The 19259-nt window shown below is 39.3% G+C and overlaps 1 protein-coding gene across 1 annotated transcript; it reads right to left on the bottom strand.

The window, feature by feature from the left end:
- Positions 1 to 13303: 13303 nt before the first annotated feature.
- Positions 13304 to 14632, bottom strand: LOC149134773 (uncharacterized). Its single transcript, XM_089355825.1, has one exon. The coding sequence runs from the start codon at positions 14630 to 14632 to the stop codon at positions 13304 to 13306; it is 1329 nt and encodes a 442-aa protein (XP_089211951.1).
- Positions 14633 to 19259: the final 4627 nt, after the last annotated feature.

The following is a 19259-nucleotide window of genomic DNA, read 5'->3' as shown; positions in this document are numbered from 1 at the left end:
CTAGGGGTTCCTTATGCACGTTAAAATATGGTATATTGAATTCTACATCAGGTTATTAAACAGGTCATTAAGAATGAAATGTCCGATTTTGAACTGAAAGTTTATTTTACTTCATCCCAACAAAAAGCAATGCAGTTAATCAAAGTATGCACCTAAATTATCAACACAATTTTGCCATTTTATTGGTAGCTTATTTATGCCGGATGCGAAGAGTTCTGGAGAGCAAGAGGTGATGAAGTCACGAAAGGTATCTTCTTCAGATTTGAAGTTTTTCCTTGCAAAAAATTGTCTAATGCCTGGAAAACATGATAATCATGTGGAGCAAGATCTGGTGAATATGGTGGATGACAGAGTACTTCCAAGTTCAGTTCTTGTCACTTGAGTAGCGTTCTTCGCGCAGCATGTGATTGAGCATTGTCTCGCAAGAGAAATGGCCTAACTCGATTGATCACTCTTGGTTGCTTAATTGCAAGTTCACTCATCATTTCATCCAATTGGTTGATGTATACATCCGCTGTAATTGACTTACCAGGTCTCATGAAGCCGTAGTGGATGACACCAGTGCTGGACCACCATACAAACACCATTAGCTTTTTTTGATGAATATTCTTTTTCGGATTGTGTTTTGGCACTTCGTCCCTATCCAACCACTGTGCAGAACGTTTGCTATTGTTGAAAAGAATCCATTTTTCATCACACGTAATAATACGATGCAAAAATGATTCGTTTTTATGCCGTGACAGCAAAGAACAGCAAGTTTCAAGACGATGTGTCATTTGATGTTCGTTCAGTTCGTGTGGTACCCACTTGTCTAGCTTCTTTACCTTGCCTATTTGTTTCAGATGCTGAGTCTTCAGACTGGAATCGAAACATCAAACCTTGCTGCTAACTCACGCGTAGTTTGAGATGTATACGCTTCCACTGCGGTTTCCAGCTCATCATTATCCACTTTGGTCTCATGTCTACCATGGGGCTGATTTTCAAGAGTAAGGTCACCAACCGGAACTTCTCAGACAATCGCCGTACAGTGCGATCATTCGCCACATCTTCACCAAACGTCTCATTGATGTTTCAGGCTCTCTGTAATGCATTGGTTCCACGACAGAACTCATATTCATAAACAGCACGAATTTGTTATCTATCCATGGGTTAACAAAAATTGGTTTGCAACAGAAAACTCACAATAGAATCGGATACCATGAATTGCATTCGCCGTTGATTCGCCACAGTGATCTATTTGTTGACACATGAATTTTTATTTGTGTGGATGCTTATTTTCTGACCGTTCGATGGCATTTTTTTTTTTGCACTATCTGCCCAGTTGGGCCAATATAATGTTCTCGGTAACTACTGTATATTAATATATATATATATATATATATATATATATATATATATATATATATATATATATATATATATATATATGTATGTATGTATATGACTAGCTTAAAAGCCGCACTCCTTTCGTACTTTTAAGCTAGTTCCTCTGGAAGGTTAATTGGGGTTGCGGCCCAAAACTATAGAGAGCTAAATAACATGACTATAATGACTGTATGCCCCGGTGGGGCTTAGGTTAAGAACGGATGAAAATTAATTCTCTAATGCAATCATTCTATTTGTTCCAGTCCCAAGTGGAAATCCAACTGTTGGCCAATTTGTCCCAAAGTTCTTATCGCGACGTAAAATTAACGAAGCGAATATTATTTATCTCTTCTTTGATCTATGACGTTATCTGACAAACATCAACCAAGATGGCGTGAATCAGCCAAACTTTTACCTGCTAGAAATAGCAACCCAAATGCTTCTAAATCAGATCCCAATGTTGGATGTTCAAGAGTCAAATGAAGGGCAGATTTTCAATCCTGGGATCATCCTGATTCCAAAACGGCAGAATATATCTATGTAGAGCAAATATAGACTGAGATACAGCGGTACTGGAAAGAGTGAATTTCACGTTATTAACATAGCAGTTTTGAGTAGTACAAAAAGTAATTTTTAATATAGATATATATTTAGAGTGAATTCGGAAACCTTCAAACCAATATCTGCATGCTCCACAGTTCAATCAGTTATATTTTCTGATTGGCACATCCACAATTTTTTGCGTTTGTTACTCCTTTTTAAAGATTTTGCTTGTCTTCTACTTTTATTGTTTTTTCTACTTTTATTATTTTTTTCACCTTTTGGTCTCGATGTTCTTTTGTTTAAGAGATAGGTACATTTTATACTATATCGCATTTTTTCACATTTTTCCCCGAAATTTCTGAGTGTTAATTTGTTTCGCCCTTTTAATCGCATTACAGATTAAATTCAAAGGGTATGTTCTTTTATTATGTACTTCTTTCATTTTATTAAGTTGAATAGTTTGAGACTATTATTCCTTTATTCTTTTATTCTTCTACTTGTTTCAGTCATTTGACTGCGGCCATGCCGGAGCACTGCCTTTAGTCGAACAAATCGACCCCAGGGCGTATTCTTTGTAAGCCTAGTACTTATTCTATCGGTTCTCTTTTGCCGAACCGCTAAGTTACGGGGACGTAAACACACCAGCATCGGTTGTCAAGCGATGTTGTGGGGACAAACACACATACACACACACACACATATATTATATATATATATATATATATGTGTGTGTGTGTGTGTGTGTGTGTGTGTGTGTGTGTGTGTGTGTGTGTGTGTGTGTGTGTGTGTGTATGTGGTGAATCTTGGAGGCATGAAGTGGATTCGATCCACTATAGCCAAATTTAAATTAACACTTCAACAGAACTTTTCTCACGGTAAAACAATAGTTTTTCTGTGATAGCAGTTTTACTTTTGCCAGATTGCCTTAGGTAGGCCGAAATAATGTCTTCACCACTTGACCCTTCTAACCTCTTCTATTTCACCAAACGCTAGAATTAGGATAATAAGACTACCGACTAAATCTATTGTTCTCAACGATATGTCTATCCTTCTGGATAGTTATAAAAGCAAGAACCCCATAGCAAAAATCAGTGGTCACTTGGTGACGACTCAACTAGTCAGTCACTTGGTGACGACTCAACCAGCTAGTCACTTTGGTGACAACTCTTGAGTTGAGAGAAAGCTAACATCACTTAGTGAACCGACCACTAGAATCATGGAAGCAGGCAGACAAACGGTCAGAGGGAAAAAGAAAGACAACGTCCCATACTCTCTCACTCTCACTCTCACTAGCTCTAATTCTGTTCTCTTACAACATCATTCTATCTCTCTGCAATTACTACTAAACAATGACGAGAACACAAACTATACAAGGAAAATCTACATCTATCTTTACTTCGCATGCTTTAGGATTTTATTCACCTGCCCGTCGAGGCAAGGTATATTCGATGTAACGGTAAATAAATATTTCCAGAAACCACATAATTGCAAAGCGAACTACATGACCATGTTTGCGCCAAACAAATTATGTTGTTGTTGTTATTGTTTTTAGGCTATACAAAATTAAATAAAAAGAAACTGCCAAAAATTTGTATCCAACATAAACCACAAAACGCTATACAGAGTAAACATTGGTTACAAACTTTGGAACAAGGCCAGTAATCTCAGGGTGGGGTGGGGTAAGTCGATTACATCGACCCCATTGTTCAACTGGTAATTTATTTTATAGACCCCGAAGGGGATGAAAGGCAAGGTCGGCTACAGAGGAATTTGAACTCAGAACATAAAGACAGAAGGAGAGGTAGAATCTTTGACGGAGGTAGAATCTTTGACGTTGCTCTCTTAGGGGTAGTTTGTCCTCTTTGATCTCCATCTGGCACCCAACTCTCAACTTGACTCCAAGTAGCTGTTTACATGCTCCGACGACCATACGCCGATAAACCGTATCGACAGGTGAACTACATCAGGTGAGTGTAACCAACGGGTATGTAACTCTTGGTAAGTTAGGGACTTATCTACCTATGCATGTGAAAACTGGATCCGGCGGACTCTACACAAGAAACGATCATGATTCAATGGAGAAGAAGGCAACTGCAGCAATGCATTGTGGAGTGCAGAGAGCAAGGAGAGGAAAGTATCCGTCTCCGTCCCAAATCGTCTTGACCTTGTCTGACCACTGGATTGAAGAGGATCACGAACGAGAGAGTGAGGTTGTCGGTACGCAACTCTTCTTCACTTTAAACAAAATCTTTGCGCTAGTCTTTCTGTCAGCCTACATCCAATGATGACTAGAAGGTTCTCGACCTCGCGACGGAGAACATGTTGTCCAATAAAAAGACTATATAGTCACGGCTGGAATACTTTTGAACATAGGGAAGGGTCTGCTGGATCAGGGTTGACGTAGATCTAAACAACAACAATAACAGACTTTATAACCAATGGAGAATTTCAAGCTTAGAACAAGAACGTCTCTCGGTGCTGAACTCGGCTTTGTTCCCTATATTTTGGACTTCAAGGAACACGTATAAGAATTTTAAAAGATGAGTGAGAAGAATAAAAAGCAGTAGAAATGTAGGCCATATTCTACATGTCTTTAAGGAGCCTGGAATTTCAAGAACAAAAGATCAAAAAGAAGTCTAACCGAACTCACGTTTATAATTTTATTTTATTTACTTTTTACTTTCTACTTACAACGTTGCCATTGACAATAAAACTCCAATCCAATCAAGAAAATACACACACACACACACATACACACGCGCGCGCGCGCATATCTAATTTATGGAGTTAATAATCTGAAGGTGTGTGTTTGTGCACGTACGCTTGTATGTATGCATGTATGCATTAGTGTGTGTGTCTGTGCGTGTATGTGTGTGTGTCTGTGCGTGTATGTGTGTGTGTGTGGCTCTCTGTCTCTCTTTGTCTGTCTCTCTTTGTCTGTCTCTCTTTGTCTGTCTCTCTTTGTCTGTCTCTCTCCCCTCTCTCTGTCTGTCTGTCTCTTTCGCTCTCCATTGATGTTTAATAGAAATCATCTCTAATGACAGTTTTATTCCTAATAACCTAGACTTTATAACGATGTCTTTCAATGTGTGTGTGTGTGTGTGTGTATTTGTGCACGAGTGTGCGCACATATATATATATATATATGTGTGTGTGTGGAGGTGTTGCCCATTATGTTATATTGCAACTTGTAAAGTGTCATCTTAATGACAAAATTGTGTATTACAGCATTATAAAAATTTCAACTGAATATGAAACGTTGCATTACGACATTGTAAAAGTTGTCCTAATTAATAAGCGAATCATCCTCGACAAATCTTCAGCGACAAATCTTCAGCTTGACCTGATTTATACAGCTAGTAAAAAAATAAATAAACATCTTTCAGTAAACTGCTGACCATTGTTAGAATTGAGAATCACGTGATTTAGGCTCTAAATATTGATACTTATTGTGTATGGTTCAATAAATCGATAGGTAGGTCGAGAGACTGGGAAGAAGTACAGAAATACGAGGGCGGGTGAAAAGTTTTGGGTAAAAGGAAATACAGAAGGATCAGTTAATTATGATTTTATTCAACATATTGCAGCGGTCCTTCAGTTTTTCTAAGCCCTGTAAAAGAATTCGGAAGTTTGGGCCACCAACCAAGCCTTTTGCGATACCCTTAAAGCCAGGAACCTTTCAGCACCCCCTCGTACATGCGATATAGTTGATAAATGTTGATGTAGGCAGAATTTCTCAAATTTGAGGAAGGGGTTTTGTTGATTTTATTGACTCTAGTGTTGCACCTGACAGGTACTACGTTTGTTACTCTCAGAAGGTTGAATGGCAATGTGGAGGCCAGATTTGAACCCAGAACAATGAAACACCAAAGTCATTGGCGACCTTTATTTGCACACACACATGGTCGTCCGTCGAGGTGACGAAGACCATCTAATCATCCTAGATGAAGGATGACTGATGACTTGCGCGGTGACTTTGTTTAAAGTGAAGAAGAGTTACGCACCATCAACCTCACCTCGTCCGTGACCGTTATCAATTCAGTGGCAAGACCAGGTCAAGACGACTGAAGATGAAGACGGGTGCAGTGGATGATCAAGAAGTCTTACTCGACTCATCTTGCACTTGACTATCTGCACTCCACAATGCATTGCAGAAAACCGCCTTTTTCTCTTTGGAACCACAAAAGTTTCTTCGGCAGAGTCCGTCGGATGCAGTTTTCGCATGCATGCAAGACCTACACACACACACACACACACACACACACACACACACACACACACACACACACACACACACACACACACACACACACACACGATACAATTCGTAGATAAAATCTTATATGCCTACAGTCTTTTTCGTTAACTGTTTCAATATTTGCATAATGTACTCGTTCAAACCAACTGTTTTAATGTTTCTTATACTTTTCGTTGTTGGCACTCCGTCGCTTACAACGTCGAGGGTTCCAGTTGATCTGGGGTTTTTTTCGACCAACGGAACAGCCTGCTCGTGAAATTAACGTGCAAGTGGCTGAGCATTCCACAGACACGTGTACCCTTAACTTAGTTGTCGGGGATATTCAGTGTGACACAGTGTGACAAGGCTGACCCTTTGAATTACAGGCACAACAGAAACAGGAAGTAAGAGTGAGAGAAAGTTGTGGTGAAAGAGTACAGCAGGGTTCGCCACCATCCCCTGCCGGAGCCTCGTGGAGCTTTAGGTGTTTTCGCTCAATAAACACTCACAACGCCCGGTCTGGGAATCGAAACCGCGATCCTATGACCGCGAGTCCGCTGCCCTAACCACTGGGCCATTGCGCCTCCACTATACTTTTCGTACCCTGTGAGAAACCAGCAGTCGGAAGGTATGGTACCTTATGCAGTTTCATAAATTAGTGTATTACACTACTATTGCATATAATCACGAAACAGGCAACGACAACATGTGATCTTCACTACTAATTGTATTACATTATAATGTATTATCCAATATTAAATGTATTTGTGTCATATACATGTTACAATCACTTCTGCGTATGTTGAACTATTAATCTCTACACATTTTGTTTTCTCTCTCCGTTTTCTTTACCTCTTAATCTTTTCTGTCGAAGAGCGAAGGCTGGAAACATAAAAGACTTTTCCATTCTTCCCGAGCGTTAAACTAATACATCTGCTTGTTGTTCCTACACCTGTCTTCGTCTTTTGTTTTCTGTAATTTTGAACTATATATTGGGTTGAGGAATAATTCATGGTCTTTTTCTTTTTTGAAAATTTATTTTAAACAAAAAACTTCAATAAATTAATCAATAATATACTCTCCGTTATTGTTTACGACTTCCTCCCATCGGTCAATAAGATTTCGATAGTCCCTCACAGCTGCACGCACATTTGCGATGTTTTTCTCAGTGCTGCTGTCAATGTCGACATTTTTTTCGGTCATCTTAGAAACGTCTGAACCACTCGTAGACTTGTGTGCGGTTCATACACTCCTCTCCATACACTTTCTGCAACTTAGCGTAGGCCTCTGAGCAGGTATCGCCATGACAACTTTCTCTGTCGTGGTCAATGCGTCGATCACACGCCACACACCTTCCTTCCAAGCACTGCTGTAAACAGTAGAAGTGAGCTAGAACGTTAAAACTTAATGCAAATGCACAGCAGAGTTCAAGGTCAATCTTTGCCAAGCAGCTTTACTTTGCATGCTTTAGCTTCGTTACTATGGCTAAAGTCCGTTGATTAGACCACGTGTATTATTCGACTTTAAAGTTCCACAAGTAATTCAAGAGGCGAGAGTTTTGTGCACTGTATTGATCCAAGAGTGAGTTTGATAAGTACCATTCTCTAAACATGCGGTTCAGGAGTCCACTTATGTTACTTTACATCCAAATAATATAATATAATATAATATAATATAATATAATAATATAATGTATATATGCATACTCATAAATATATGCATATACATATCTATCTATCTATCTATCTATCTATCTATCTATCTATCTATCTATCTATCTATCTATCTATCTATCTATCCATCTATCCATCTATCTATCTATTTATCTATCTATCTATGCACATATATATATATAAGTATGTGTACGTGCATGTGTGTGTGTGTGTGTGTGTGTGTGTGTGTGTGTGTGTGTGTGTGTGTGTGTGTGTGTGTGTGTGTGTGTGTGTGTTGAGAGAGAGCATCACTTTCTTGATATCTCTCTAAGGATGTGAAACCCAGAAGTTTGAATTAAATGTTTGGCGACATTTGTTATGCGTGGTGAGGCGTCTTTTCTATTCATCTCAAAATAGCACACCTTAGGAAATAGCACACATTAGGAAATAGTTAGCTTTGATTAACAGCTGACAAACTAGAGAAATAAATACAACCAAAAATCTCAAGCATCAAAACTTAATAGTTCAGTCTTTAAACTGTTGTAGTTTGTCAGCTTGTTCCTGTTTGACAAGTTTAATGCCTTAACTTAGTTGGCGTGTCAAACACACTGTATTCACTAAAATTTGGTTACTAACAAGGTAACCTGCAAGGGATTTTCCCCAAATATAATATCCTTGTATTGATTGAATTATGTTAAGCGGGCATCCGCCATAGTGTGAAGGCGCGTGACCTTGTGATTAGGAAGTTGCACGCAAGATTGTGGTTTTGATTCATAGAGGGGGTAGCTGGGAAGTGCGTTGTGTAATGTAGCTCAGAAATCTGAGCAAAAATGCTACGCTTCTTGTGCTCCTCTGCTTCTTCATATTTCTAAAAAGGCTCTATTATTTATTACTCAACGACTTTTTATCGGTTGGCAGATATAAGCACCGTCAGCAAACAATGTTTGCTCAAAGTATAAACAAAACCAAAGGCTTCCTTTAGGCTCAAAAGTCCGAGCACTTCTAACTGACGAGACACAACATTTCGAAACACCGATATCCCAGAATCCATTCCCCAATGAACCGAGTGCGTCATGAACTTGTCGTTGTAAAAGGGAGATTTTGCTCTCCTGTGACGTACACTACAGTGACCGACGTATTTTGCGTTTGAAACTTGCCTGGATGCATTAAGAATGAATATACAAATAATCGTTTCATTATAATCAATTTTTCAAGAATAAAGGATCTTTCAAGAAGGATTCATTTTCTAACCAAGAAACTGTTTTCGTTGAAGGATGTTTGCAGGCCTACTTGACTGAAGCTTGTCAATCCGCTTAGGATGGAAGGTCAATTCTCCTTGAATGTGTGTGAAAGCATTCGGAGAGACACACTTTTCGTTTCTTATTTTTGTTGTTCTGTGAATCTGTCATATATCAGACTCCACGAGACATCAATAAGGGATCTTCTATGTGTTGCTTCTTCGTCTTGCAATAAATTACAGCCAAATGCTCCTAGATTATTGCATTGTAATATACATGTAGTGGATCTTGCAGGCATAGCGTGAATTCGATCTTAGATAGCCACATTTAAATTAACACTTCAACAACACTTTTCTCACGGTAAAACCATAGTTTCCTGTGACAGCAGTTTACATTTGCCAGATGCCTTAGCTAAGCAAAATAATGTCTTCGCCACTTGACCCTTCTAACCTCTTATAAGCTACCAAAAGACAGAATTAAGATAACAAGTACTACCAACGAAATTTATTGTTCTCAACGATGTGTCTATCCTTCTGGATAGTTATAAAAACAAGAACCCCCAAGCAAAAGTCAGTGAGTTAGTGAGAACCCGAGTTAGAGAGAGCGACCATCTGTTAGTGAACGGACCACTAAAATCATGGCCACAAGCAGGCAGCCACTAAAGACAAACAGCCAGAGGGAAAAACAAAGTTACAATCAGTGACTATGCGGGACAACTTCCCTCGACTCTCTCACTATCACTAGCTCAGCTCACTTTCTGTTTAGAACTTTACTCCATCTCTATCTGTAATTACTACTACACAATGACGAGAACACAAACACAAACTATACAAGGAAAATCTACATCTATCTTTACTTCGTATGCTTTACGATTTTATCACGTGCCCGTCGAGGCAAGGTATTTTACAATGTAACGGTAAAATAAATATTTTCTTTACAACTTCAATCACTGTTCTTTCATCTTTACATAATGGCAATCAACTAAAAACTTCCACCGTTACATACTGTATATGTTACGCCATCACAGTATCGACCAGACTGTCGATTGTTGTTATACATCGCTGGTCACAATGCGCTTTCCTGAATTATTTAAACTTTCGAATGCTTGGCGGGTAAGCCAACATTCCCCTCGGACAGAACACCGGTCTGTTGCAAGGTTAACCATTTATAGCTGAGTGGCGTGGAGCAACGGGAAATGAAGTGTTTTGATCAATAACATGAAGCACAGCCGGTCTTGAAATCGAAGCCATAGTCTCGCGATCGTGAGTGCACGCCTTAACCATTAGATCACGCGCCTTCATCGAAACTGTATATATATATATACTAGCTGGTGTACCCGGTAATTCCCAAGGGTAAAAATGTTCTATTGAAACGCCTTCTTACTCTGATATAAGAAAGCAATTTCGTTATAACTGCCACAAAAGGTGTATTTTCCGTCGCGAAAAAGTACAAAAAACTGTCAGCTGGAGGAAGGAGAGATTGTCAGAGATTGTCGAGAGAGGTTTTCAGAGGTTGGCGAGAAAGATTGTCGGAGGGTGGCGAGAGAGGTTGTCGGAGGGAGAGACATCTTTGTTCCAAAATTTCAGTCTTGCAGGGCTTCGTGATGCACAATGTTTTTGGTTTTGCCGTTGGGTGCATAGATGAATAAATTTTCCGGATTTCCAACTCTGGAGCATCCGACATAAAGCTGTCCGTGACAAAAAACAGGTTCTGCAAGATTAAGGCCCACCACTTCCAATGTCTGACCCTGTGCTTTGTTGATACTCATTACAAAGCTTAATCTCAGTGGGATTTATAGACTTTTGAAATCAATTTGTGTCGGAAGGAATCAGAGGAATCTTCGGAATGAAAACATCTTCGCTACTTGATTTCCCAGTCAGTGTTGTCATCTCCAACACTGTCTGCATCAGTTTTTTGATAAGTCTCGTATCATTGCATAATTTTGGGGGATCGAGGTTTCTTAAAAGCATAACTGAGGCTCCAGCCTTTAGATGCAATTCATGCGGTGGTAGACCTCAAGGTGCAAGGCTATTGAGGAATTCAACGGGGTAATGAACATCGTCATTGGTGTGGAGCACAGTATCAATTGACTTGTATGTCCGACCAGAGGTTGATTGTTTACGCCATCGACTGCGACATTTATTTTGCGTCAAAATTGCACGTTTTCTCAACCAACAATGCTCTCTGAATTGTGTGACAACAAATTGCCAAAGGGTAAACTAATCATCCCACCCTGCTCAAGAATTACAACATCGTTTCCAATATCCATTAATTGCCTGTAAAAATTGTCCTTGTGCGCATCACCACCTAACGGCACTCTCATGTTTGTTGTGAGATTTGATGCTCGCATTTACCGCATCTGCTCTTGTTCCCTTTGGAATGACTGGAAGCGTCGAAAGTCACCTGCAAGGAGTACTTGTTAGGCCACCCGTTAGCCTTATGTTGTGCCTCATATCTTGAAGTAATCTATCAAAAGCCTCAAAAGCCCCCTGATAACTCATTGTCGCTTCATCCCAAATGATCAATTTGCACTCGGTGAGAATTTTTGCTTTTGCAGTGCCATGGCTGATATTGCAGGTCGCTATCTCTTTTTTTTGAAAGGTCCAGAGGCAATTTGAAGCACGAATGAGCTGTGTGTCCACCGTTTAACAGAGTTGCAGCTATTCCACTTAACGCCACGGCAAGGGCTATCTGTTTATTTTGTTGCAGCTTCGCCGAAATAAGATTGATAATAAATGTTTTGCCAGTTCCACCTGGAGCATGTTCCACCTGGAGCATGTTCCACCTGGAGCATGTTCCACCTGGAGCATCGAGAAAGAAGAGATTACCAGTCTCGCTATGAGTAGACGAAATAATGGATTCGAAGGTAGTTTTTTGATTTTTGTTCAATTTGTGTTCATTATCAGCCACAAACGCTGCCATTTCTTTGACGTCATAATTGCTCTCATGTACATATTCGATTTCAAGGGCTTTAGGTGACATATCTGGTTGAGGTAGACCAAAAGCAGCAACTCCACTGCCACCCATGGATTTCATTCGGTTGTCTAGATCATTGAATGCTTCGTTGAAAATAGCCTCGTTGTATTCGACAGTTTCCGATGGGTTCTGCTTTTGAAATCTGCCTTTGAATGCTTTCTCTGTAATTCTTCCAAAGCGTTATAGGATCACTCAAGGCACATGTCATGAGCATGATGGAGAATAATTGGCGTAGTTGAGTTGGCATTTTGGCGACAGAAGCTACGTCGAGTGTTTGGTGCTAGTGAACATCATCTTCAAGTAGTCCATGTTTGGCACAGGCCTCTCTAAAGATTGGACAGAGCTCTCCATTAAACATTCGCAGATATTGAAAACATGTGGGACCTCGGACAGTGTGTAGGAGGAGACGTAAAAAGAAGCACTCTTGTTGATTTCGATGGACTGTGTCAACTTTCCCGATAACATTGCTTTGAAATATATCTTCTGCCTCATAGACGATAACTGGAGTTCCATGTATACGTTTTACCCAGTTCTCCTGACCAGGTGTAATAGACAGGTACTTGAACATAAAGCAGGGATCGGGCAAAATTGTCTGTTTTGCATAGGTCGAAGAAAGCTGTAAGAGTTGTTTTGGAGGTGGTTGTTGAAATTGCTGTTGAGCATTATATTCCGTGAAATAGACACGCTCTCCGCTTTCAAGATGAACAGCTAGATTCACAACCGTTGGCTACCGTCTGTGAAGTGGGAAGCCAAATATATGCCAAATCGCCTCTTTTGATGATATGTATCTTCCCAATAGATAACGTCTTATTTCATTCGTTCGCTGTTCATCCGCATTAACTCCAAAAACTGCCATTTGGGACCCTTTGTTGATGTATTTGCAGATGCATTTGATGCTCTTTACAGAATTACATGATTCGACGTTGATGTTTGCCTCAGACATTTTCGATAGGAGTTTGTTGCAGGGCACAATCCATCTGTCAACTTCAATCTCTTACTGGTATATCTTCAGTGTTGCAGTATAACCGCCATCTTCAGGTCTGCGCCACCTGTAGAGTGGATAACCGTCATGTCCAGTTCACATTTCTCGAACGAATGGTCTGGGGAACCTTTTGGTGCACATATTATTCTCCATGCAAGGAGACAAAGGGTTAAAGCTGCCACAGGGCCCATGAATCATGTGTTTCTTCACAATGTTGTAGAGGCGAGCGTCTTGATCTGGGTTTGGGAACCCTGCACAAATGATGTCATCAATCGACTCTGAATGTATCCTCTCCTTGCACCATATGAGGTTATGCGAATGAGGCAGACCCCGTTTCTGCCTCATTTGATTGTGTACATCCAAACATTGAGGTCACCAAAGATTTTACAATCTTTAAGCAGCCACCAATGTTTTGCTGTTTCAAGCTGAAGACCCTTGCAATTATGTCATGTCTATCACTGCTGTGTTGACCTTCGAAGAAGCAGTCTAGGATGTTTTGCCATTTGGGATTGCAGGTAAAGGTGATGAATAAATCAGGCCGTCCGAACTTGCGCACGTAGGCCATAGTATCCTGGGTCTGCTGATAGATGTATCGTGGAGAGCCAATGAAGTTTGCTAGTAGGATAACTTGCTTATCAACATTGTGCACGTTGCCGTCTTGACTGAGTGCATCTTTCAAATGAATATATTTTTCGGACCTCAGCTTCAGTTTGTTAGTGCGAATGAAAATGTAACGTTCAGTTTCGATCTTGGCATACATGTCAACCATAAACTGCCTTGTGACTCCCTGGAAGCGCAAGAGTTGGTTGATTTCTCCCTCTCTCACCATCAACCAGTAGGCGTAAAATTGTCGACAGGATACTTTTTCGTTGATCGGTAGTCCAGTTGAGCGGTCAAATTGAAGAAATCTCAAAGTGATAGCCATCTTCTCTAAGCAGTCGTATGACCGGTGTGTCTCTTTAATGAATGATAATTGATTGTCACAATGGTTGAGAATAATATCTCGTTCGCCGTGCTGTTCTCCAGCCATAATGATGGCCACCTCATTATTAGCAGGTGCATTGAATCGCCGAGCATGTTCGCCAGCTGGTCGTTTGTCAGCTGTGATGACGACTTTGAGATTAGGCACCTCGTTCATCCTCTCCAAAGCGCATTTCAAGCTATTCACATAGGTATTAGTTGAATGAAGCATTGTCTGTAATTTTGCAATCAAACGTTTGTCAATACCTTCATTCAGCCTGCACTGCTGGTCACCTTCCTTGCCGTCGCCTCCCATAAAATGCACCTGGACAAATTTCGACTCTGCATCTGGTAAAGGTCTTAGGCTCCCCACTCGATGATAGCATTGATCCATGATTTTGAAAGTTGAAAAGAGACCTTGTCGAGTGAAATCTTCTCCTGCACGGAATGATGTTATCATGAAGGATGCGTTATATTCCCCTATTTTATGACGGAAATTGATACTGTCGGGAGTGTTTTGTAGAAGAAGCTGCAATAATACGTCTGGTGGATCTTGCAGTCTGTCCAGCCTCACACTAGTTTCAAAGCAGCACATAGAAGGAGTCTCATTTGGCCATTTTAGAACCTTACAATAAGAAGAAACAGTATTCATTTTGCCAATGGACACTTGACGATTCATTGTTGGGTTTCATTTCGTCGTGCCCTTGAAGATGCCTCTCTTTGGGCTGCAAGACGGCTTTGTGTCGCCTCGAGGGTCTCATTTTGTCATGCCCTTACATTTCTTTGTCTTTGCATGGCTAGACGTCGTTGTGTCTCTTCGGCTGTCTCCTTATAAAAAAAGGTTTTGGTATGCATGTTAAATGAATAAAGTATAAAAGTCATATTGTCTTCAAAAATTAGAAATTCAACACACTAAAAATCAATATTCAAATTAATAGGACATAAACAATGAAACCTCTAAAATATTTCTAAATTCGATGCCTCACTTAGTTTCATCAAAATGTTGTATGAACTGTAAATAAGCAATAAATATTATGATTTCTAAAATACAGGGTGTCCCAACTCAATACAGTGTGGAAGTTTGGTTTCATTTTTTAAGAATTTTAAGCATTCAAAGTATGAGTTCATTGTATTGGGACACACTTATTAAATAGGTTCTGGAATCAAAACTTATCTACTAACATCGAAATGGTTTAACTGGAAAAATGCAGAATTATCGGAGTTATGGGCATTCAAAGTGTAATCAAATTTATTTGAAAGCACTGCATGCATTGCCAGCATTTAGTTATTTGGAGATGCTGAAAAAATGTCTAAATTAATTACAGCAATATGTATATAACTGTTTAGATATTGAAGTAGAACAGACGAAGAATAATTGTTTGATTTAGTAAATATAAAATATAATGAATCAGAGACTTACTTGAGATCGCAGTTGTCGCATTAGAGCAGCTTGTGAAATAGAAGTACCCATTTTAAAGGTTAACTTCATCAAGGTTAATTTATTAAAGCTAATATATAAATGTAGTATATATAAGCGCAAAAAGTATATAAATGTATGAATGAAGTCTTTAAGGTTTAAGATTCAAATCAAAAAAGGGCAATAAGGTTTAGCAGTTCAAAACTGTGAGCAGTGAAATGCAGAATTAGGTCCGCTGATCGTGAGAATCAAATATTGATCGCTTCGCTAAAAACTGACAACTGTAAATACAGGAGTTATGGGTTATTTCCCTTGGGTGTTTAAATAAAATATATTAGTTGTATGTAGTAGATATAAGGATCCCTTCCAGGGGTCCTATTATCGATATTTTCAACAATCTAAGTATGTCACGAGGTTTCCAGACACGAGTTCTACTCACGAGTCAAGTTTCATCAAATTCGATAAAACGATACAGGAGGGGTTAGCTAACAACTCCGCAAACAAACAAGTCCACAGACAGAATTTCCCATATATGTAGTATATATATATATATATATATATATATATATATATATATATATATATATATATATACCAGCTGACGTACCCGGTAATTCCTGGGAAAGCGGGGCTCATCCTTTGGTTCCGTTCTCATAATTGTTTCTCTAATCCATTAACCACAATACAAAGTATGTAGCCCTCAAAACGTTCTTTCTGCATTACAGAGAATACCGAACTGTCTTACACAGGATTTGGTTTTTAGGAATTCCCAATAAGTTATGAATACCCAAATTGTGAATTCAGTTATGCAATAACATGAAATTAGTTACCCGATAGTAAGAATTGAAATAAAGTAGCCTCGAAAAAGGCTTTAATGCGTTCCCAGCGTATATAGAACTTAGGAGGAAATACTAATCAGGTACGTATACTAAAATCGTGAAGCATGTTACGTAATAACAGGCTAATCAGATATGAGATAATAACAATTCAATGTGAATAACTCTGAAAAGGGCTTTTGTGCGCTCCCGGAGAATATCATCCTTAGCAGCGCTAGTGTTGGCGTATTCGCGAATAAGTTATTAACCGAAATACTATTTACTTGTTTAAGGGTTGTGCGGGATAAATTGCGAAAATAACTCTAACAGTTCAAATACTAAGAAATAAGTATACTCAATTTGATTTATATCAAATGAATTAGAAAAAGGAATGGGTTATTTCCCTTGGCTGTTAAAATATGGGCGAATGGGTTATTTCCCTTGGCTTTTGAAATGAAATACATTAGATATATATAAGGATCCCTTCCAGGGGCCTTATTATCGATTTTTTTCAACAATCTGAGTATGCCATGAGGTTTCCAGAGATGAGTTCTACTCACGTGTCAGGTTTCATCAAAATCGATATAAAACGATGTAGGAGGAGTTAGCTAACAACCCCACAAACACACCCACAGACAGAATTTCCCACTTGTGTAGTATATATACATATATATATATATATATATATATATATATATATATATATATATATATATATATATATAAATCCAAAAATAGGACAAGAACGCAAAACATCCAGACAGTTAGGTGATGCAAGAAAGGGACAACAAAGCACCCAGACAGATGATACAAAGAAAACCAAGACGGGTCATTCGAAGTTTTCTATCCTCAGTCGAGTTCCAGATTATCTTTGCAATTTCAGCTGGTGCCTGTTAAAACTTATGTCCCTGCCGTAAGGCTTTACCCCCACATACGCAAGCTTAGTTCAATTCGTCCTTAGTCGAAAGACACCTGTTGTTATGTCCTGTTAATTGCATTTGTATTTGTGTAACATTTCTCTGGGGTTTTTTCCGTCCTTGTTTTTGTATACATTCGCTGCTTTCTTCCAAAGAATCTAGTGCTCTTAGCTTAGTTTTTCCTTGAGGCTGGCCAGATTGGAGCAATCTCGAGTATAACCAGCCGAAAAGATAATCTGGAACTCGACTGAGGATAGAAAAACGTCCTGGTTTTCTTTGTATCCTCTGTCTGGATGTTTTGTTGTCCCTTTTTTGTATCATCTAAGTGTCTGGATGTTTTGCGTTCTTGTCCCATTTTTGTATTTTTTATATATAAAATATAGCAGCGTACTTTGGTCTCTCTCTCTCCCTCTCTCTCTCTCTCTCTCTCTCTCTCTCTCTTTCTCTCTCTCTCTCTCTCTCTCTCTCTCTCTCTCTTCTCTCTCTCTCTCTTTATAATGTATATATATATATAAAACAACACTATTTACAAATACTCCAGAAAAATATGCGAAATTAAAAAAAATATCACTGATAAAAAGTACTTTCGTAATTTCCCGTCCCGATGTCACAGGTCCATACAGAATATAATTAAAAGCATGCGAAAATAAATTTTGTAAGTATGACACAAAAAATTCTTTTAATTATGCAAAGCAACAATAACTGCATTAGAAACACCACTTTATCTTTTTTTCTTTCTATTTATTTTAGTCATTAGAATGCAGCCATGCTGGAGCACCGCCTTGAAGAATTCTTAGTCGAATGAATCAAACCAAGTACTTATTTTTTTAAAGCCTGGTACTTGTTCTATTGGGTTCTTTTGCTGAACTGCTAAATTACCGGTGTCGGGTGCTAACCAATTCACACACACACACACACACACACACACACACACACACACACACACGCACGCACCCACGCACGCACACGCACACGCACACACACACACATATACACGTTGGGCATGTTTCGGTTTCTTTCAAACAAATCCACTCACAAGGTTTTGGTCGGCCGAGGCTATAGCAGAAGACACTTGCTCAAGGTGCCATGTAGTGGGACTGAACTTGTAGCCATGTGGTTGGAAAACAAGCTTCTTATTACACAGCTACGCCTTACACCACTATGGAACTAAAACCTTTATCGCCACATATAACATTCAGGTCACAATAATTCAAGAGATTCAAAAAACATTTTTACCGGAACATAGGATACCCAATATTCTCCTAGGCTTAATATTTTGCTGTGGTGGTGACCTGGCACTCCGTCGGCAACGACGATATGTATTCCAGCAGATTCAGTCAACCGAACAGACTGTGGTGAAAATAACGTGAAAGTGGCTGAACACTCCACAGATACGCGCACCCTTATCGTAGTTCTTAAGGAGGACTTAACATAACACAAAGTGTAACAAGGTTATTCCTTTAGTTTACAGGATTTACTAATTTTTACCAGATGAGTGGAGTGAAACAATGTAAAATAAAGTGTCTTACTCAAGGACATGATCGAACTCGCGACCTTATGACCGTGAGCCGAATACCCTATCCACTACAACACGCACCTACACACTCAATGATGGTAGTCTTATAACATACGTAGAATCTGGAATTCAGTACACGCATATCACAAATGACATTCATAAAATGGTACGAGAAGAAACTATACAAGAAATGTAGGCAGTAACACGACGCATATTAATAATACCCGCACGAGCACACACACACACACACACAAGAATTGGTGTCTCGTAGAGTTATGTGGAACCCCTGCTATCAGGAATGGGTTGGATCCGGCTATCTGCTGAGTTCATTGTAAAGATTGTTTCGTCACTTTCGTGTGGAAAATGAAGGAGGAGAAGGAATGTGCTACCTATCAACAATCTTGTTGAAAGGTAAGCGGAGAACATAGTCCGATTGCACAGGCCTGCTCTGGATATTTGTCTGTAGACTGGAGGAGAACAGCTTGGAGAGGGGTCTTGTCCTAGTGGTTAAGGTGACTATGGTTTTAGGGGATTTCCACAACTATCCATCGATGTTCTCACCCTTTAAGGAGATTTTTCTAAGTTTGATTTTTCTGTTTTGCTATATCCCACTTTCTGAACAAATATTTATGAAGTCACAC

This window comes from Octopus bimaculoides, chromosome 7 (genome assembly GCF_046866305.1).
Source record: "Octopus bimaculoides isolate indiv1 chromosome 7, ASM4686630v1, whole genome shotgun sequence".
In the NCBI taxonomy this organism is placed as follows: Eukaryota; Metazoa; Mollusca; class Cephalopoda; order Octopoda; family Octopodidae; genus Octopus; species Octopus bimaculoides.
Note: the sequence above shows the minus strand (reverse complement) of the source record. Positions and strands in the feature narration are given on the sequence as shown.

What these genes read in the sequence shown, in the direction of transcription:
- LOC149134773 (XM_089355825.1), bottom strand. Translation starts at nt 14,632, where the DNA reads ATGAATCGTCAAGTGTCCATTGGCAAAATGAATACTGTTTCTTCTTAT.